The sequence below is a fragment of the Pteropus vampyrus genome, unplaced genomic scaffold (assembly GCF_000151845.1).
Source record: "Pteropus vampyrus isolate Shadow unplaced genomic scaffold, Pvam_2.0 Scaffold98, whole genome shotgun sequence".
In the NCBI taxonomy this organism is placed as follows: domain Eukaryota; kingdom Metazoa; phylum Chordata; class Mammalia; order Chiroptera; family Pteropodidae; genus Pteropus; species Pteropus vampyrus.
The window spans coordinates 1,574,201-1,596,914 of record NW_011888879.1 but is presented as its reverse complement, the minus strand read 5'-3'; the positions used below and the strand labels follow the sequence as shown (position 1 = coordinate 1,596,914).

The window sequence follows — 22,714 nt, the reverse complement described above, 5'->3', positions numbered from 1 at the left end:
ACATGTACATAGCTCATAAGTGTCCTAAAACAGATGAAGCAAAAACTGACAGAAATAAAGGGAGAAACGGACAATTCAACATTAGTCAGACTGTCTCAATAATTGCTAAAACAGAAAATCAGCAATGATGCAGAATAATTGAGCAACAATACTGACCAACCTGAATTAACGGACATGGGCAGAATACTCCACTCAAACAACACTAGAATTTGTGTTCTTTACAAGCACACATGAAACATTCTCCAAGACCATGTGCTAGGTCACAAAACAAACCAATCAATAAATTTAAAGGAATTCAGCTCATACAAAGTATACTCACCAACCACAAGAGAATTAAAATAGAAATCGACAACAAAAGAAAATTTGAGAAAAAAAAAAATTTTTGGAAAAAAAAAAACCCACATGGGAAATAAGGAAGTATTACAAGCCTAATGAAAATATAAACGACATATCAAAATTTATTAGAGGTAGAAAGACTTTATGGCTTTAAACACTTATATTGAAAGGATCTCAAATCAATAACCAAAGCTTCCACCTCTTAAGATGAAATCTAAAAAAATGAAGAACAAACTATGCAATAAGATAGCAAGGGAAGGAACAGAAACCAGTGAAATAGAAAACAGAAAAAAATACAGAGAAGTCAAAAACAATCAAAAGTTAATTCTTTAGAAAGATCAACAAAATGGACATTTAGCTAGTCCAACCAAGCAAAACAGAGAGAGAGAAGACACAATCAAAATAATGAACGTATCCATCACTCCCAATTAATAATTCTTTATTTTGCCTTCATTTTTGAAAGGTATTTTCACTGGGCATAGAAGTCTCAGTTCACAGGGTTTTCTGTTTCTGTGTTAAACATGTTAGTCAACCGTCTTCTTGTTTGCATTGTTTCTAATAACAACTCTGAGAAAATATTTATCTTTGTTCTTCTGTACATGTCCTTTTTTGTTCCAACTGCTTTTAAGATTTTCTTTATCACTGGTTTTGAGCAATTTGATTATAATGTGCCTTGGTGTAGTTTTCATGTTTCTTATGCTTGGGGTTTGTTGGGTTTCTTGGACCCGTACAGTCATGCACCGTGGAACAACATTCCGGCCAATGATGCAGCACATATATGATGGTGGTCCCATAAAATTATAATGGAGCAGAAAAACTCCTATCACCTAGTAACATCATCGCCATAACATCACAGCGCAATGTATCACTCAGGTATCTGTGGCGATGCTGGTGTAAACAAACCTACAGCACTGCCAGTCATATAAAAGTACAGCACATACAATTACAGTAGTAGGCTATTCCATCTAGGTTTATGTAAGTACACTTGATGTGGTCATACGATGACAAAATCACCTAAAGATGCATCTCTCAGAACATATCGTTAAGCAGCACATGACTGTAGCACATTTTCATCAAGTCTGGAAACTTTTCAGGCACTATTTATTCAAATCATTTTGTCTCCCTCAACCCATCCCCTTTCAGGGGCTCCAATGACGAATAAAGTTGTTCTGTAGTTTACTGATGCTATATTGTTTTGCCTTTTTCTTCAACCTCAGTTTCATTTTATAGTTTGGATTACTACATCCTCCAGTTCATTTACTCTTTCTTCTACAATGTCTAATCTGCCACTAATCTCACCCCTTATATTTTTCATTTCTGATACTGTAGCTTTTATCTCTGTAAGTTCAATTTGGCTCTTGTGTAAATCTTTCGCATCTCTACTTAACTTTTTGAACATAGTAAAAACTAAATTTTAAAATCCTTATCTGATCACTCTAATATCTGTGTCACTTCTGGGTAGGTTTTGACTCATTCATTTTTTTCATCATTGTAGGGCATATTTTTTCTGCTTCTTTGAATAAATGGAAAATTTTTATTAGATGCCAGCCATTGTAAATTTTATCTTATTAGGTGGTGGATCTTTTTCTAATACTATAAATATTATTGAGCTTTGTTCTGGAATACAGTTGTTTACTGGAAGCAGTTTAATCTTTGTGGGTTTTGCTTCTAAGATTTGTTAGAGTGAGCCTAGAGTACAGCTAACAATTATTCCATTCCACTGAGGCAAGACTCTTCTGAGTATTCTATCCCATGGGTCCCCAACCCCTGGACTACAGACTGGTGCCAGTCCATAGCCTGTTAGGTACTGGGTCACACAGCAGAAGGTGAGCAGCGGATGAGTGAGCTAAGCTTCATCTGTATTTGTAGCCGCTCTCCAGTGCTGGCATCACCGCTTCAGCTCTACCTCAGATCATTAGGCATTAGATTCTCATAGGAACACCAGTCCCTGGGGCCAAAAAGGTTGGAGACTGCTGTTCTATCCAATGCCCTATGACTGAGGTTTTCGAGACTACCTGTTAAGAAAAGATACTGTTCCCAGTCCTGTGTGAGTGCCCAGAATTTTCCCCCATATCCATGAACTAATCGGTACTCTGCTGAATATTCCAGAAAACTCTAAAAATCTCTGTACTGTCATCTCCTCTTTAGATAAAACACTAAGCAACAAGCAATGATCTTGCAAGCTGTGAGAACTCCACCTTTGGTCATCCTAGACTCTCAGCTCCATCTCTTTAACTTGGAGGTTTTGCCAGGAACCACATGATTCTCTCTTCCTGAATCACACACAGCCTGGATCGTACAGTGCAAATTCTTATATTACTGGATCACTTAATTTTAAAGGATTATTACCATGTGCTTACATGTCATATCTTTGCCTCTTCTCATTATTTATTCCCTCCAACCTTGCTTCTTGTTGCTTGGGTAAAGACAGGTCTTTTATTAACAGTGCAAGTCAGGGTACTGTTCCCCCTCCAAGTACCAAGACAATCACCTACAACTGCTTTTCCTTTATAAGGAAAGGGGCCATCACTGATATAAAGTGATTCACGATTAACTATTTTATAGCAAGATTTTACTGTATTTGTGAGCTTTTTCCACTGAGAGCCAATAGATATGCTTTTATTAATTGGAGAATAATTTAATAACATCTCATATAGATCAAAAATCAATTTAATCATAAGGACCTAAGACTTCTATAATCAACTATTACAGAATGACTATTCTATAATGATCGGTTAACTACCAAAAATAAGGCAGAGACTACTAAAAGGTAAGAAAATGTTCTACAAACATAAAAAAGACAGCCATGTTATAGAAAGTATCATAAAGCCCTCAAACACTTTTTTGAATCTATTGAGCACCCACATTTCAAGGCCTTGTATTAAAATGATTAAATAGAGTGGCTTGGCCAAAAAGAAAGCTTTCACAAATTTCAAAAATAAATCAAAGTTCTTTGAACACCATGGAATTAAGGTAGAAATTAATAACAAAAAGATAATTAGAAAACCACCAACTGCTGAAAAATTAAATAGTATACCTATGATATACTTAGAAGTATATTACTTAGAAGTGATTCAAAAGTTCAGTAGACAGACTAGCAGACCCCTAAAGATGCCCATGTCCTAACCCAAGAACTTGTGAAAATCTTACTTTGCTTGGCTGATGTGACTTTACAAATGTGATTAAGATTAAGAATTTTGAGATGGGGCAAGTATCCTGGATTATCAGAGTAGGCTCAAGCAAATCACATGGATCCTTATTATCAGATAACCTTCCTTGCTAAAGGTCTGAAGGAGATTGGTCAGACAAATGCAACATTGTGGGCTTTGAAGATGGAGAAAGGCAAATTCTGTGTTCACAGATTGAAAGACTTAATATTGTTTAAACGCCAGTACTTCCCAGATTTATTTACAAATTTAATGCAATTCTTATCAGCACTGTAACAGCTCTTTTTGCAGAAAGATGATTTTCTAAAAAAACAATAAAAATAGAAATAAATTTAAAAAATAAAAATGTCATTTATACCTCAATTAAAAAAAGGGTAATTTTAAAATTTATAGTTAAAAGGGGACCCAAATAGTTAAAACGAAATAGAAAAAGAACAACAAAGTTCTCAAAGGAGCATAAATGAAAAAAACTAGGAGCCAATGCATTAGAAGGCAAGGAGTCCTCACCATCAATGCCTATTAATAATACAACTTTTGGTCTTGTTAGCCTTATACTATACCAAATTTTGTACTAAACTGGGCAATCCCTTAAAGTGGGCTAGACACTTACATATCTTCAGAGTTAAAAAACACCATAAACAAGTCAAATTATTTTTATTTTTAAAGTTATACATTTTCATTTCCGAAATTCAGCAATAAGAAATCGTGTGACTTGCTTCCCTTTACTAAACACAGATTTACCACTACCCTTCTGATAGATCCATCCATTCTAGAGCAAACAAGTTTATCCTTTGGGTAACTCTTATTCAAAGCAATAAATCAATGGCCAAAACTTCAGAGTAACTCTTATTCAAAGGAATAAATCAATGGCCAAAACTTTCTTATAGCACTTGAGTATGTACTGAGTGCACAGAAACTGACCACATTCATAGGGGCTGGACACCTTCTACAACCAACTATACAATTCTGAGCTAGTCTAAGTGACTCAAAGGAAACCTAGAAGTATATGTAGGTTTGTGGTTTCTCCAGGAAATCTATTCCTCATTGTGGGAAGAAGACTCGAGACCCAGTAAGAGTCCTAGAATGATGGTAGTACCTCAGCACACTAGATCATAGTTTTTGAAATATGTGTGGACATCCCTGACAGCCTAGATGGGGTAAACTGTAAAAAATGGCTTGGTATTGCTTATTATACCATTTACTTGGATGAAAACTGTAGAAGACTGTTTGCATCTCTTAGCTGACATCAGAAATAGCCTCACTAGTCAAAAATATCAACTGTCAAAAATAAATGAGATACAACATCCAGGAATTCTTTTTCATTGTGAGAGTCATAATATATTCAGGAGGTAGAAAGTAAGCAACAGGAAGAGAAGGGAAAGGGGTGGAAGGGAAAGGGAAAGGAAGAGATGAGATCTCATTCTGAAGGCCCATCACTCTTTATTTTATATTTTTACAAAAAAAACATTTTGTATTCATTATCTCAGTACCTCAGTACATAAAAGGAATAAAAACTGATTGAATGGTCAACCAGATGAACAGATGACTGAATGAGCAAACAAACAAGTAGAAAGAAAAAGAACAAACACTCAAAGTTCAAAAATATTTGATATTGGAGAAGACTTGTTACTTCTGTTTTAAAAAGCTAATCTAATTAGGGAAGAATGTGTGAGAAGTAGCATGGCATTATGGAAATCAGACAAAATTTAAACTCAGAAAGACCTAGATTTAAATACTGGCTGAGACTCTGCTGGCTTGTGCCATTGAATGAATTGTGTATTTTATGTAAATCTTGGTTTTCTCTGGCTCTGAAACAGGGATTACAGTATCTACCTTACAAGCAGAAAAAACCAGCGACTGTGGCACCTAGAACACACCAAACAAACCAGCTCCCAAATCTGCTCTGAAGTTCATAATGCAGCCACAGATGGGTGTTACAAACAATGCTCACCATCTGGTGGCTTCCTGTTTTAAATAATTATTCTTGCTAACTAGGTGTCAAGCTTTTAAAATCATTATATTACATGTTTGTGTCCTCTAAATTTTGTGGTCCAAATCAAAGTTCAATATAATCAGCCATAGTCTAATACATAGGCTTGTTCTAAGAATTAAAAATAACGTTAGGAAAACCCCTTCTACAGTGACAGATATGTAATAAATATTACTCTTATTTAAACATTTCATTAATACCTTCATGTCATCCATTTGCCATTCTACATTATCACACTTATTCTAATAAGCCTACAACTGACAAACATATCAATCATATCAGCCACTTGCAGAAATATATAAACAAGAAATGAAAAGATATGTACTAAAACATTCTCTTCAAAAATTCAAGTTGATTCCTTCAATCTTGACTTCTGAATTTTTCTCTCTTAAATTCGTAGACCTGAGGACTTAGAAGAGTAGAAAGTATCTTAATTTCAAGAGCCATTTCTAAACTGACTGAATAAGTAAAGTGTCAGGTTCAAAAGGAGAATTCAAAGTTACCACTATCAGCCTATGCTTTTTCTCTGCTTGATGGGCAAATAAGACTGCTGCTATTGTGTTTTGCATCTAGTCTCAGCTGTGCAAACACCAGTTAAGTAAGAAAAACATCAAGCCATCTCTATCTGATCTACAAATAACACAGATAAACTCCTTCAGGATGAATAGTTTAGTTAGGATGAATAGCTAGTATTCAGAATAACAAAATCTGCCAACTCATAAGGACCTCTGTATAAAGCCCTCCTACTTACCATATTTTTTCTCTCTGTATTATCATATACCCAGAAATAATTATTATAAAGCATGCCAATCCAAACCAAGGTCACAGGCAACAATTCTTAGAGCAAAAGTTAAATTAAAATGATTCATAGGTATTACTGGTTACAGTGATATTTCAATAACAATTCTGCCACACTAGAATAAACTTTCTTTAAGGACACATCTCTTCTGCTCATACATGTCAAGTCATCTCACAAGCTAGAGCCCTCCCATTTCTCCCAATTTAAAGAATAATGTCCATTATTCTCAACATCATACTCAATGGTGATAAGTTGAAAGCTTTTCCTCTAAGTTCAGGAACAAGATAAGGATACCCACTTTCATCATTTTATTCAATACTTCCTTTATTCTGGAAGTCTAGCCAGAGCAATTAGGCAAGAAAAAGAAATAAAAGGCATCCAAATCAAAAAGGAAGACATAAAATTGTCTCTACTTATAGATGATATATACAGAAACCCTAAAGACATCATCAAAAAACTGTTAGAACTAATGAACGAATTCAGTAAAGTTCTAGGATACAATATCAATATAGAAAAATCAATTTTGTTTCTATATGCTAACAAACTATCAGAAAGAAATTTTAAAAAATAATCCCATTTACACTGCATTAAAAAGAATAAAATACCTGGGAATAAATTTAACCAAGGAGGTAAAAGATCTGAAAATGACAAATCACAGATGAAAGAAACTAAAGAAGACAAAAATAAACAGAAAGACATTCCATGCTCATGGACTGGAAAAATTAATATTGTTAAAAATGTCCATACTATCCAAATCTATCCACAGATTCAATGCAATCCCTATCAAAATTCCATTGACACTTTTCACAGAAATAGAAAAAAACAATCCTAAAACTTGTATGGCACCACGAAAGACCCCCAAATAGCCAAAGCAATCTTGATAGAAAACAACAAAGTTTGAGGCACCACATTTCCTATTTCAAACTATATTACAAAGCTATAGCAATCAAAACAGTATGATACTGGCATAAAAACAGCCAGATCAATGAAACAATATACAAAGCTCGGAAATAAACCCACACATACATGGTCAATTAATTTATGACAAAGAAGTAAAGAATATGCACTAGGGATAAGACAGTCTCTTCAATAAATGGTGCTGGAAAAACTAGAAAGCCACATGCAAAATAATGACAATGGACCCTTACCTTACATCATACACAAAAATGAACTCACAATGGATTAAAGATTTGAAACCACAAATGCCTAGATGGAAACATAGGTGAGTAAGCTCCTTGACATCGATCCTGGCAATGATTTTGGGGGTTTGACATCAAAAGCAAAGGTAATAAAAGCAAAAATAAATAAGACTACATCAAACTTTTACACAGCAAAGTAAACTATCAACAAAATGAAAAGGCAACTCACTAAATGGGAGAAAACATTTACAAATCATATATATGATAAGAGGTTAATATCCAAAATACATAAATAACTCACAAAACTCAATAGCACATAAAAAAAAATCTGATTTAAAAAATGGGCAGAGGAACTGAATAGACACTTTCCCAAAGAAGACATATACATATCCAACAGGTACATGAAAGGTACTTAACATCACTAATCATCAGGGAAATCCACAAAAAAAAAACACAATGAGGTATCACCTCACACCTATTAGAACAGCTAGCATCAAAAAGACAATAGGTAACAAGTTTTGAGGGGATGTGTAAAAAGGAAACCCTTGTGCACTGCTGGTGGGAATGTAAACTGGTATGGCCACTATGGAAAACAGAAATGGCAGTGCCTCAAAAAAACTAAAAAGAACTACCACATGATCCAGTAATTCCACTTCTAGGTATATATCCAAAGGAAACAAAATCACTGTCTTGAAGAGACATCTGCACTCCCATGTTCATTGCAGCATTATTTATAATAGCCAAATAACCTACTTGTCCACCAATAGATGAATGAATTAAGAAAATGTGCTGTGCACACACATACAAAAAAACGGAGTATTATTTAACCATAAGCATGAACGAAATTCTGCCATTTGCAACATCACAGAAGGACCTTGGGGACACTATGCTAAGTGAAATAAGTCTAACGGAGAAAGACAAGTACTATACGATCTCATTTACATGAAATCTAAAAAGAATTGAACTCACAGAAACAAACAACAGACTGGAAGCTGCCAATCCAGAGGCAGGGGGTAGAGGGTAGGTGAAATGGGTCAAGGAGGTCAATAGTTACAAACTCTGATTTATAAGATTAATAAGTTCTGGGGATGTAATGTGCAACATGGTGACTATAGCTATCAATACTGTATTGTATATTTAAAGTTGCTGAGAAAGTAGATCTTGAAAGTTCTCATCACAGAAAAAAATTTATAACTATGTGAGATGACAGATGTTAACTAAACATATTGTGGTAATCAATTCACAATATATACATGTACAAATCATTGTTGTACACCCTTGATTCAATGTTATAGGTCAATTATATCTCAATAAAACAGAAAAACTTTTAAAAATAAAGTCCACGAGCCTGTTAAGAGGAGACTGGTATACTTTTATATAATCCACAGGCCAGAAGCACTGCCCTGACATTACATCTGACATACAGTTAAATGTATAACCATGAGGACTGAAACAGGTTATTCTACACATTGGCTAAACATTAGAATTCTGTGATTACGGCTCCCAGTTTGTGCAAACAAAAATTGATCACATTATGAATAAACAATAAAAAGCTTAAAGCAATTAGTGTATTATAACTTTTTGGATTTGATGGCACATTAACAACAAAAACCAGTCCAGAGTAGAAATAGATATTGTGATGTCAGACAGACAGGCACACGTTACATAGGAAGACGTGTTTAAATGGTAACACTCCTTCAGACAGAGTCCTAGCAGGTTTGGTTTCAAGTTCTATTGGAGAAATAATTTACCACCATAATCACGAAATAACTAACTAATATATTTTTTGTTATTTGCTGATATGCATCCATAATTTTCATTCTGAAGGAAAGATTTTTATTTTTCTGGTGCCATCAAGTGGTAACATTATGAAGTGTTCTAGGATTCAATGCAAATAACTTAGACAAAAGATATCACACTGATGTGTTTTATCTATGTCAATTAAATACTAGTGATATTTTAACACAAAAATTATGTAAAAAGAAAAGGGAAAAATATCCCAGCCAATTATTTGCAACTATTTTTGAACGCCCAACCCAAATGTGAATTGAGACGAAGAAGAAAAATGAGTAGATGTGTAAGACCAGAATGCTCCACTAGCAAACAAAAAACTCCAAAAACTTATGAAACTATTTGAAAAACAAAAATTTGTATCAAAATGATATATCAGTCACTCCATGAGAAATATTGCCCCTGAAACTCCATTAACATGGCTATAAAAAAATATTTTTAAGGCGAAATCCAACAAGGACAAAGAGATCGGGAGAAAATATTGCAACAAAAATTTATAAGTTAGCAAGTAGATAGATAAGTGTTTATTGACTTGGGAAACTGAAGAAAGCGGCCTGACTCACACGGCACTGCAACTCTCTCCCAGCGTTCAGGAACTGGTGGCCCTAGATAAGAGTGAAGGATTAAAACTGAGAATTAGTCAAAAGCAGTTAAAAAGCAGTTAGGATGCCAATACATACACTCCCTCTTCCACTCCATAGAGCCAAGTATTTACTCATCTTTACACCATATTAGAAGACTGAAAGTTTTATCCTCTAGGAAAAGTAAAACAGAAGGCTTCTAGACTACGGGACACCAGGCAGAGTGAGGGCAGGAGTACTATAATAAAAAAGCGTTAGTAACACAGGAGATTGTGGTCATCTAACAGGTCAAAGACCACAGACAAACGATGAAAATAATAATTTTCTGGAAAGAAAACCAGTGGTAGCAGGTCCCATCAACCTTTGATTATTGTGTTCAGGAAGTCATGTAACTAATTGCAGCATGCTTCATTCTGCTCTTATAAGGAAAAGGCAAAACATTAAAACAAAAATTGATGCTTAAAAAAAAAGGTAAGCTGTACTTACACTCAGCAACATTCAGCTCCACGTGTCCCACATCACCCCCATTCATTAGCTGAGAGTTTACTGCAACTAATGAAAAACAGTAGGCAAATCTGAGAACCCTTTACACTCTTAGTTTAAAAGCCCATTTCATCTCGTCTCTTCAGGCCATTGAGAGCAAATGCACTAAAAAAGCTCTGTGAACACTCCTGAGAGGTGAAGGCTAGTGAACATCGGCCATATCAGGAAAAACACAGGTTATTTTATTCATAGAAGAGACTTGATTTTTTTTAATCTTGTTTTTGTTGATTAACTGATCAAAGTAGAGAGTTAAGTACCTCTGATATTGTTACGTAACTAAGAGTGTATATTTATATTTAGGTCATTTAATCTTCAGCGATTTCTTGTTTTCAGTCTTGTTTTTACATAGGATTATACATAAGATATAGCTATAGGCATATATTTTTTTCCAGATACCAACATAAGGACATGCTAAAACATATTAATACAGATAAAACTGTACCTTGAACACCTTCTAGGAGTAAATCAACTCCCTTCCTATAAAAATCGGAAGCAGCTTCATAGTCGTCTTCTTCTTCCTTTTTTAAAGCCAGCTTTATTAATTCTCCTGCTTTCTCCAAATAATCTCTCTTGCCAAGCCTGGATTTCAAACTGCCAGGAAAGAGGCTACGATTTTCCCGTTCTTCTTCTGTTTTGTTCTGCTCACTGTCAGAAGCAACAGCCCCTAATGCTGAAGGATCCGATGAAAGACTGAGACCAAAAGTTCTAATGGGAGAATTTTGATTGGAAGCCATTCCATCATCTAACTCAGCAAGAGAATCCACATCAATAGTAAGAGATATCAGATCACTGTCACTGGAGAAGCCTGGAAATATGATCACAATAAGAAACAGATATTAAGCTGAGAATCAGCCAAAAGAATACAAATCATGCTGACTAATCATTTTTTCATACTATCCAAGTCAATCAGGAAGGCTGTAATTTACTGATGGAAGTCAGTGGCTAGCAATTTATTTCAGCTTACTTCATTCATTTTTGCACTGTCTCTTCTGTAACTCTGGGAGACCATCTCTTTGCCCCAATTATCAAACGAAAACTAAAGAAACATCTTTATCTGGCCTTGCTGTCAAAAAGAGCCTTTACCACAAGATCATGTAAACCATTTACAGAAAGCTGATGCTTGTACACACAGCTGCTGTGAACAACACTATGATAAAAGGAAAAGAATAAGACAAAAAGAAGTCCTTGAAATCCAGCTCTTAAAACTTACTGCATGACCAACAGCAAGTTACTTAATACAATTACTTATTCTCCAAGGCTTTAAACAAGGAATAGCGTTAATGCATATAAAGCATAATATACTATCATTAAACTATAACTATTATAGCAATTATACAATAATTATTTAACTATCAGACAATGTATCCTCAGAGGTGTGCTGTTAGGTCACCACCCAAACCTGGAAAATATATGTCATTTATTTATTTATTTTTTAAAGAACTGAATATTCAGAAATTGTTGTTTCAGCCTCTTCCAAAGCTTTTGGAGTGAGCTCTGGTCTATATTTGTATCTGTTTTCTGACAAGAAAATGAATAATAGGTGCTACTGAAATATTTAGCAATGAAAATGACTTCTCTCGTTTCATATTACTGACTTCACGGTAAATGAGCATGATCTACAATAACGGTTATTAAACTTTTTGGTCTTAGACCCTCCCTTTACATTCTTAGAATGCTTAAGGACCTCAAAGAAATTGTTTATGTGGATTATATCTGTAAATGTTTACCAATCTTGATATTTAGCAGACTGAAATTTTTTAAACATTAAAGTCCATTACATGTTAACATAATTTTATAAAAGTTATATTTTCCAAAACGAAAAATATTTAGTAAGAGAAGTGGCACTATTACATTTCTGCAAATCTTAACAGAAGATGGCTACATTCTCTTCTGATTTTGCACTCAATCTGTTGTCTTATGTTGTTGTGATTGAAAGATTTGAATAAAATGTCACATAGCTATGTAAGTGAAAATGCAGTAAATATTTTAGTGGTCTTTTTAAATAACTGTGGATATTGTTTTTTGATATTACACCAAAACCTGACAAGTGGTAGTTTCTTAAAACTTAGTTGCCATGTAGAATATAAATTCCTATCAATGAAATTTGTTTGTTACACTCAAATGCATTCGTCTGTCTTGCACACTGAATAGTCTTTCATCCATCATGAGTTTATAACTCCACCCATTGGTCATTTTGAAAATACTGGTCCCCTGAGTTACACAGATCTTCCAAATGGTGACAAATTTCATTATTACAATATCACCCAAAAAAGCACATTTGTTACTATCACCACCAACCTCACCAGAAAATTCTTTAAGTACTGGAAAACTGTCAAGCTCTAAGTAGCAGACATTATTTCTCCAAAATTCTTATTTGGGGTTGATAACCTGAATCATAGCCTTGGCAACAAATACTGTCAGTTGTTTTCCTTAAAGTGTCAACTCACTTTATTCACTTTCGAAAAAATATTTGCCAAATATCCAAGTCTGAATACTAATAGTTTGTCTGTCAATTGTTCTTTCAGGCAAAAATGTTGTTCCAGGAAAAAAGCAGCTAGTTTATGGCTCAAACAATTGCACGAGTACTTTTCCTCAAGACAACCATGGTAGTTCAGCATGCAGTGTTTCAGTATATTTCCATTTCATGACAGAGCAATCACTAAGACATGTACCTAAAAACTGAGATTTAAGAAAGTTAAGTTTTGACAGTTTTATCGAGGACGTTCTTAGGTAAAATTAGCCCTGGTGTTACTGCAAGTATGTGAGATGATTACCGTCGCAGTCTGGGGTAACTGTCTTTTTTTTTTTTTTTTTTTTTAATGCCTGGGTCACTGTCTTGATTCATGCTCAGGCACAGCGGTTCACCCGCCACTGCTTTTGCTTCATCAGTGCAAATGTCAACACAGTAAAAAAGGCAAAATAACTTCCTAGATTATTAACAAAACAATTTTGCCTTGGTGGCCTCTTGAAAAGATATGAGGAATACCCAGGAGCCTAAAGACCATATATTGAGAGCCACTGATCTGTATCATTAAATAAGATCGATAATAGGGTTATGTAAAAATCAGGTTTTGGAACAACTATGAGGTCTGCATCACCATTGAATACTGATTGCCAAGTTTCTCAGGAAAAGAAATATATTAAGAAGGAAATTATTTCCTCAGTAAGTCAAAATTAAAGGCAGATTAGACTATACAATTCTAGATCAGGGATCAGCTAAATTTTTCTCTGAGGGCCATCTGATCTCTTTCAAACCAGTCAACACTGCTGCTGTAGCACGAAAGCAGCCAGACAACACAAAAGTGAATGAGCATGACTGCGTCCCAATACACTTTTATTTATGGATGTTGAAAACTGAATTCCATATTATTTTCACGTGCCACAAAATAATATTCTTTTGAATTCTGTCAATGATTTAAAAATATAAAAACCATTCTTAGCTCTTAGGTCATATAAAAACAGGTGATAGGCTGGATTTGGCCCATAGGCCATAGTTTGTCAAGCCCTTTTATAGACTCAAAATGCTTACTGCCTATCAAATAAAGCAAGTTAGGGTAAAAGCATGTTACTGGAAGTTACGCTCAAATTTCAAATCAGCTTTAACACACTATTTTGGCTCTCTATCAATCTACTGTTTTCAGGGTTTTTTAACAAATCCTCAGAATCCCCATGAAGAACTAACTTTGAGGTAAAAACGTTAGTTATAAAATAACTCATGGGGATATAATGTACAGCAATGACAACTACAGTTAATAATACTGTACTGCATATTTGAAAGTTGCTTAGAGAGTAGATCTTCAAAGTTCTCATCACAAGGAAAAAAATTTCTGTGTACAGTGATAGATATTAATTAAACTTATTGTGATAATCAACGTGGGGGTAGAGGCGCCAATCTCTGCTCAGCTAAAAACTCAGCATACAACTTATGACTCCCCAAAAACTTAACTACAGTCCCTCACTGTCCATGGGGGATTAGTACCAGGACCCCCTAAGAATACCAAAATCTGAGGATGCTCAAGTCCCTTATATAAAATGGTATAGAACAATGCAAAAGTGAGTCCTCTGCATCCAGAGATTCCCAACCACAGACAGAAAATACTGTTTTTGATCCAAAGTTTAAATCTGTGGCAAAACCCGGGAATATAAAGTGCTGACTATACATTTATTGGAAAAAATTTGCCTATAAGTGGACCCGAGCAGTTCAAACCCATGTTGTTCAAGGATCAACTGTGTATACAAACATCCAATCATTAGGCTGTACACCTGAAACTACTATAATGTTTTGTGTTAATTATACCTCAATAAAATAAAATAGATTTAATTTTGTTTTTTAAAAGCAACATATTTCATTAAAAGCACAATCTCAGATGGGGTTCACTGGACTTGGTGGAAATCTTTTCAATTCTCTGACATTACAGTTGTGCAGATGGTACTTCAAAATCAAAATCTTTTATAGCAACCTACAAAATTATCTACTGTTTTTGAGAAACATATAAACTTTAAGAGATTTTTTAAATAATTTTTAAATATTTTACATATTTCAATGCAAATTTATTTCCTTAAATGGTACCATTATATAACCTAATCCACCGAAATTAATAAATAGACAAAGTTTAAAAGAAATGTTCTGGTTTACACAGATAATCACAAAAGAAAGGAAATGCTGTTACAGATCTTTTGTCAGCTCTCCTGTGTCTTGTCACTATAACCTTCACATCATCTATCACGTTGCACTGTTCACGCTTTGCCTGATTTTCCTTTCTAACAAGAACAATAACAGCTAAGGGCAAGAGGGTAAAATTATGTATACTCAGTTTCTTGGCTTTTGACCACAAAAATCTAGTGTCATGGTCATATTTCCTCTTACCTTTCCAATCTCATTTTATTAGCAAAGGAAATAATGATTAAATGAAATTAGATCAGAAAAGTAAGACTATCAAAATACCTCAAGAGAAAGTCAGATAGTAAAATAAAGTAATAAATAAATGTTCTATACAAATTGTTTCCTTTTCAATTTCTACCTAATCCTAAATAAAGAATATTTCAAAGTAAGGAAGCAAATAAAAACTAGCAGGTTAGAATGAGAAATTTTTTAGCCTATCTAGGAGAAGCAAAGGCAAACAAAAAGACTTCTGGTTTTAACCTTTTTGGAGGACAATTTGGCAATACATATCAGATGCAAACAATGCATATATATTTGACCCAGAAATTCAGCAATTTATACCAAAAACAACCAGAGATATGAAAAAAGATCTATGTGTAAGATGATACATCATAAAAATCAGTAAAAATTTTGAAATAAATTTCTAACAATAGGAGATTATGGTTCATCTCTATGATAAAACATTACACAGCTATTAAAAATGTTATAGAAGAATGTTTAATGCTAAAGTATTCATGATCTATTAGGCAAAAATGACAAACTGCAGTGTGTGTGTATATATGTTATGTATATATACATACTGTAATTCTCATTTAAAAACATAAACACAGAAAAAAGGCTAGAGAGCTCCATTAAATACTAAAAGTAATTTTCTCTGTATGGTGGGATTACCAACGACTCTCATATTCCCTGCATGTGTATGACAAGCCCCTAAAGCTCTGTACATGAACGATATCAAAAGAGATGCAGCAAGGACTAAAATGGGAATCTGAGAATAAAGATATGTTATACAGACATCATTTGTGGAATACAGGCCTGTATGAATTATGCAGCAGCCAGTGCCAAGGAATTCCAAACTTAAGAGAGAAGATAGAAATGATTATAAAGACAGATCTGTTTAAGGCACAGTAACTCCTGACACTTCTTCCTTGCCTATCTTCTTCCTTTAATTCTCTTCTTAAAATGCATGCTACCATATCTAAAAAGCCTAACCCTATCGCAGCTCCTTGACCCTACACTGCAACTAATCATCCTCCGTAGTATTTTCTGACATCTTTCTTTTCCCTATTTAAGCAATTTCTAAATTCCCTTCTCAATCAAGTCTTGCTAAACAGCTCAAGAACACTCCCCTTCACCACTGCAGCAATAAATATATATATAACATATAAATATTATATTCTATATATATAAATATTTAGTAGCTAGTTTATTCTTATATCCTTAATATGTCTACTTAATACAGTGCCTGCTCAACTCCTTAAAATCACGGTCCTGTCATCCAACCTGCTTTATACAAAGCTACATATAAATATCACATGAAATGGGCACAAGCTCCCTATAATCCAGAAAGAAAGTTAACAATTAAGATATAAGAGCAGCAAACAAGAGGTTCTCAGCTAAGGAGAGTAGAGAGAAAACTGTGGCTAAAGCAGAGCAACAAGGGATAATACAGAGACTATTTGTCAAAAGTTAAACCAACCTGAAGTCAATCCATGTTTAAAGGGGCTCTCTGGGCTATCAGGAGAGTAAAAGGTGCATCCTTCACCAATGCCATCAAATCAAAAACCTAAGCCTTTTTTGGAAGGGATGAGGGCAGGGAGGTGGGATGGGGAGTCAAAGGTTCTATGAAAGCGTTCTGCCTCCAGATTCATTTCACAGGGATTCAAGTCTCAGGGCTATTAGAGGGCCCCAGGTGACTGGTTAAAAAGCAGCTACAGACAAGAGGGGTTTATTTAGCATCCCAGTTCACCTACCTACCCTCACCTTCTGTGCTTTGAACTGCTCAGAGTAGGGCAGTACAGTGCAATCTGTCTAAGACACCATCTCTGAAAGACATGCACCAGAGGAAAAGGTTGCCACAGAATAAATCTTTATACTATACGCTATCAGAAATCTATATTTGAAGACCATCTGCAAAAAGATGTCACTTTTCTTTAGAACAACAGGTGGTCTCTCATGGTCAACTATATATAAAATACATGGCCTCATTATTATTAGCTGATAGCTTTCACTAAGCCCTGAGGTTCAAATATTGCCAGTCAACAAAAGAGAAGTTCTACTTTTCCTAGTAGCAATGACTCATGCGCCACACACAAAGCATGGTATCTAGCCAACAAAGATCACCCTGAGATAGAAGAAATACATATTAATCTCCATTAAGAAACAGGCCCTTATAAATATGATTTTAAGTGAATATCTAAATCTAAATCTAGTTAAGATTCTAATGCTAGTTAAAATACTTGATTACCAATTCATCATTTAGTAATACTACTGTTACTAAAAGAACCATTCTTTTGATGTTTCACATTTTTATAACGTCCTTGGGACATATCTGTGCTTCACTCTTGAAATTTTATGAAAAGAGCATCCGAATCTCTACTGTATATTTGGTGAAAAACAGAATGAGCTCAGAAAACAACACATTCATCACAATTACAACTCTAATACTGTTATTTTATCATGAACAACAAAGATCTATGAGTTGGCTTCCCTTTCTCCCTAATGAACTTTCTATGCTGCTACTCTCCATAATCTTCTCTGCCAATCACACCTGTTTGCTGTTACCAGCACACGAGTAGCTCACACTGAGCTTCTATGCCAATATATATTCCCACTGATATATATTCTCATCATCTCACAAAATATAGTTCTGTGATTGCTATTAAATACCTGGAATGCCTTGACTACCTTAGGCACATGGCTTAATTTCTCTGAAATTCCAATTTTAATTGTAAAATAAGAGATTTTATCTACATCATTTCTAATGTTTCTTCTACTATAAAACCCATTCCCACAATATGTGTTTTAATTTGCCTCATCCAACCCCTAAAGTCCTAATTTCAAAATTATCATCAATAGCCCTAGGGTTTTTAAGAGTAAATATTTATAATTTGTATCATCTGTTTTACATGCACACATACACACAATGACACATTCTCATTTGTGTTTATCTTAACAACGACCTATTCTTTTTCTATTTATTTTAAGCAATCCGACCAAAGAATTTCAACTAGTATGGGACAGTGAATAGAAGTTAAGTAGATAAGCCCTTAAAAGAAAAATATTTTAGTATAATATAATACAGGGCCTAGACTAAGCCCAGTCACAAGATTTAGAGTTCTCATGGTGCCACCTAGTGGAAATTTGCTATAAATTCTACTTAAATTTAAATTACTTTTAGTTTAACTTTCTATATTTTGTCATCTTACAGTACACAGTGTACTGCACAGATATTAAGGTTACCTTAAAAAGAGATATGGGTTATTAAGTGGCCAATTAACTGAAGGATATTCCTTTTTCAAGTGATCCTGCCTCAAAGCATCAACTTTAACTAAATGAAAATAACACAAATAATAAAAATTAAAAGAAAATATAATAAAAAAAACTTTGATACAAAAGAATTTTTTTCAAACTTAACTACATACCTTTCCAATAATTCTCCCAATATTTAAGACATTAAATATAATCAATATTATTCAACTTAACACATATTAATTATAATCTTAGTGTTTATCTACATAATGGAGAAAATTACTACTTTGCCATCAAATAAATACACAAATCTTGGACTGGGAGTGATTTTAAAAGATCCCTTACACAGATCAGCAATAAATGCTATTATCCTCAAAACGTACATCTCATTTATTCTAAAATGGCTAATTCAAGACAGCTTAATAAATCCTTTCCTGAGTCTAAAACGGTTAGAATAAGTATTTAGAAGCTCTTAATCCACAATTTACAGACCCCTCCCCCCAAAAAAGGGTAGATTTGGCTATACCAATTTAAGAATATTCATTCATAAGATCTGCTACATATAAGTTGATCTCTCGGTTTGTATTTGTGGTTATGATCACCTATTTTCCCTTATTTGCTGCATACACCTGGAAAATGTCCCTCCCAAAACTGCAAAGGAAGTAAAGTAATGTATTAGGAAGAGGAAATGACACAGGTTACCAGATGAGACTATACCAACATCAAAGTCTCCAATATCAAGGCCAGCGTGGCAGTAAAGCAACCTACATCCTTCAAACAGGCCAACAGATGAGAGAAATATGTCAAGGAGCTCAATTCCCATGCATCGTTTTGGCCAAGTTTCCACACATGTCACAGTAACTTCATAGCTAAGTTTAATTCAACAAAAGATGGAAGTTTAAAAAGGAAATAAGATGTTAACAATCAATTAAACCTTTTATCTTTGAGAAAATATATTGTTTAATTTCTCTGAACAAAGGAGATCAAGAGTAATCAGCATTTCATTTTAAAATCATAAAACAATATTAACTTTTCATCTAAAAGTTTACTAACTTCGTAATTTTTAATTTCAGATTAGATAATCACCAAATTATTGGTTTTATTTACCAGTTAATCACCAAATTATTGGTTTTATGAAACCTTAAAGGAGTTTCCTCTATCCCACTGCACTATAAAATAATGGTAAAGTTTTTAAACCCCTAATCTAGGTCTTTATGTTTTCCTCAGAAAACTTTCTCTCAAGGTAACTTAAAATTTATTGATTGCATTTTTATTGTACTACTAAAAATCACTTAGATCACTTAGCCTCTACATCTGTTCTCTGACAGGTGACACACTTGCCATGCCATTCTAACTCCACCGGAAGGACCTTGAAACAGCAGACTATATATATTAAGATTTGCCCTTCTGGCTAATTCCACTGGCAAACTAAATCACAAGTATGAAAAATAAATCTACCTTCAAAACACCATTTAAAATACTACACTCAGAGGAGTTGTTATGGAGTGAATCACCTCCTTGCATTTTGGCTCTGAACCCAAACCACAAGCATTTGCCAACCACAATCCCTCTACAACACTCCGTTTCACTGCATAACTGTGGGGCCTGGCTGGCTGCTGGCTTTCCTGCTCTTGCTACTAGAGGCCCTCTCCCTTGGTTGTCTCCAGGGTTTACAGACCTTTTGGTATGAAGGTAAATCTTACACTTGCCCAGTATGCCAGACAATCTCATGGTATTTAAAAGTCATTTCCCCTCTCAAATAGCAATGAATTTGCAAGCTGTCTGACACTCAGAACTGTAATTTGTCAACAGGTATCTTTCAGAAGGACTGATGAGCCAAACATAAAGGCTTTTAAAGGGAGGAGGTAAAAAACACAAACATTAATAGCATTTCCAGTTCCATGTTTTTCATTCTTCATGGATCACAGTGTATTTTAGAGATGGTAATATAGCTGGACAACTAACCTATGACCTGAAAGGATAAAATATCAATATTACTTTTAAGTATAAGTCTTTTCCTGTATTTTTAACAAAACTGTTGCCCCCAATTTCTCTCATAAAAGCATATTCCTAAAAGAGAAATTCTTCCAAGGAAAACCCATTGTTTTGAAACTTCAATGTAAACTCTGAAACAACTGCTTTAGGTAAGGTGGCCCATACTGCCCAGTTTGTCCAAGGCAGTCCTGGTTTATGCTTATTGTCTTACTGTACTTGTTCAAAGCATCCTCTTTAATTCTAAGAAGCATCACAGATTAGACAACAAATCACTGACTCATCCCTAGCTTTAGGTTATATATCCTTTAACATTAACACAGCCAACTTTTTACCTAGAACAGCTGTGCATCTTTTAAACATCATCCCAAGAATAGTTATTCCTAATAATAATGCTCTTCTTTGTCTCTCCTAGGTATCAGCAAAGGACAAAAGACTTCTACATTGCGCCCACCCATGATTACCTAACACTAAAATAGGCTCCCAAAACATACTTCTCTCACCATGGCTGACTCCCACCTAGTAATAAAGGCTTATTATAGATATCATATATATAACCATTCGCAAATCCCACATCCATAAAGGCCTGTATCAAAAACCAGAGAGAGGAAAGAAACATTCGGCAATTTCCAAGAGCTGTACTCCTCATTGAATATTCTCCTATAAATATTTCTAACTCTCCTACTTCTTCTCTATTGGATGTCACCAAATCAGCACGTTTTATAGGCAAAAAAACACACTCTCCTTCTTTCTCAAGAGTAGGGTATCTCTGAGGCAATAACCAGATCAGGTAGGTAATCCCAGACAGGTTACCTTCCAAGGAAACTAAATCTAATTAGATTCTCATTGGGATCCCAAGCAAGGACTAGATTTTTCCAAAGCCTAGCAAGGGTCTCAGATCAAAACAGGTTACAGAGGATATATTTTTCCAAAACACCATGATAGATTGTAAAGTAAAATTACTGTCAACAATGTTTTTCTATGACATTGGCTGATTCAGGATGGAACCCTGGGCCTGAGGTCCCCATACATCACACAGGACACTGGGTATAAGTTAATGGGCTTTGCCTTTAAGTCAACATGAACAACCATAAAAAAACAAGAAAAAGTGATCACTTTTCAGTATGGCACTACCAAAAGAAAAATACAATTTAAGTGCATCAGCCTACATAACAAATGGGAATCTGTTGCTCCTACCAAATCAAGATGAGACTTTACTGCAACAGATTTATGTCAATAAGTCTGCTGACATATAATAGTAGTACATATCTCCACACGAAAAACATCACTGCAATGAGATTATGGCTACCTCCCATGTTAGTCTCATAAAGCAGCCTTCTCTACCATAAACTCTTACTTATGAAAGAGATCAAAAAAAAATTATCTAGTCTATGATTTTACTTTTATGTAAATCACACCTAAGCCAAATCAAACAAATCTACCTATTTTTAAAGACTCTTCTCATCCTTATCTCCAAATTTTCTTTTTAATTTTAAAATCTTCCCTGGAAGAAAACTAGCTAAGGAAATCCAAAAACAAAAATGTATGTTTTAAATATTCATAAAAATTCAAATATGGCTTAATAGAGGAATAAAACAAGACATTAAGCATTCTTAGAGTGAATAAAAGTAGAAAAATTGCTTTGGTTTAGATTCATGTTTTATAAAACATATCAAAAATACTAAAACTGCTTTAAGTTTATTCTTTCTGGGTACATAACTAAACTTCTAAAGCCAGTCTTGATATTAATTGTCTAAAAGTCAGATGCTGCCAAATAAACTTAAGGAAGGCATTCTTATTCTAGAGAATGCAAATGTTTAACTCTATATCACATTTCATCAAATCTAAGGTGCCATTAATTGTAGGAGGAATGATTATTTTATATATTGCACTAAGACAGAAAAAGCTGTCAATTAAGTGGAAGATACCATTGACCCAAATCATGTACCCCGTATCAGTGATATTAAAATGTAAAGAAAAAAAAAGCATCTTAGAATTAGTGAATACTCTCAAGGGATTCAATATCCATTTATATTTTGCAATGCAAATATGATTTATAGTCAAAATCACTGAAGTGAAAAAAAAATTAATCTCTTACCTTCTGTACTACACTCAGGAAAGCTATCAGTGAGGGAATCCAAATAAGCTTCAACGGGACCAATCAATTCAGAACCATCATTAATTATACCACCCTAAAGAGATCAAAGTAATTATCTTTCATTGTAAATAGGATATTTAAAAA

The 22,714-nt window shown here is 34.3% G+C and overlaps 1 protein-coding gene across 17 annotated transcripts in view; it reads right to left on the bottom strand.

Annotated features, from left to right (window-relative positions):
* The window catches only part of RPS6KC1 (ribosomal protein S6 kinase C1), a 230,633-nt gene that overhangs the window by 170,653 nt on the left and 37,266 nt on the right, over positions 1–22,714 (bottom strand). For 13 of the 17 annotated variants that reach the window (XM_023533210.1, XM_023533214.1, XM_023533211.1 and 10 more), the window contains 2 exons: positions 22,571–22,664; positions 10,789–11,151 (listed from right to left, as the gene is read on the bottom strand). In XM_023533210.1, the coding sequence (XP_023388978.1) occupies positions 10,789–11,151; positions 22,571–22,664 (457 nt within the window). The remainder of the gene's footprint in view (positions 1–10,788; positions 11,152–22,570; positions 22,665–22,714) is intronic. The other 4 variants (XM_023533221.1, XM_011364527.2, XM_023533222.1 and 1 more) reach the window with 2 other exon arrangements.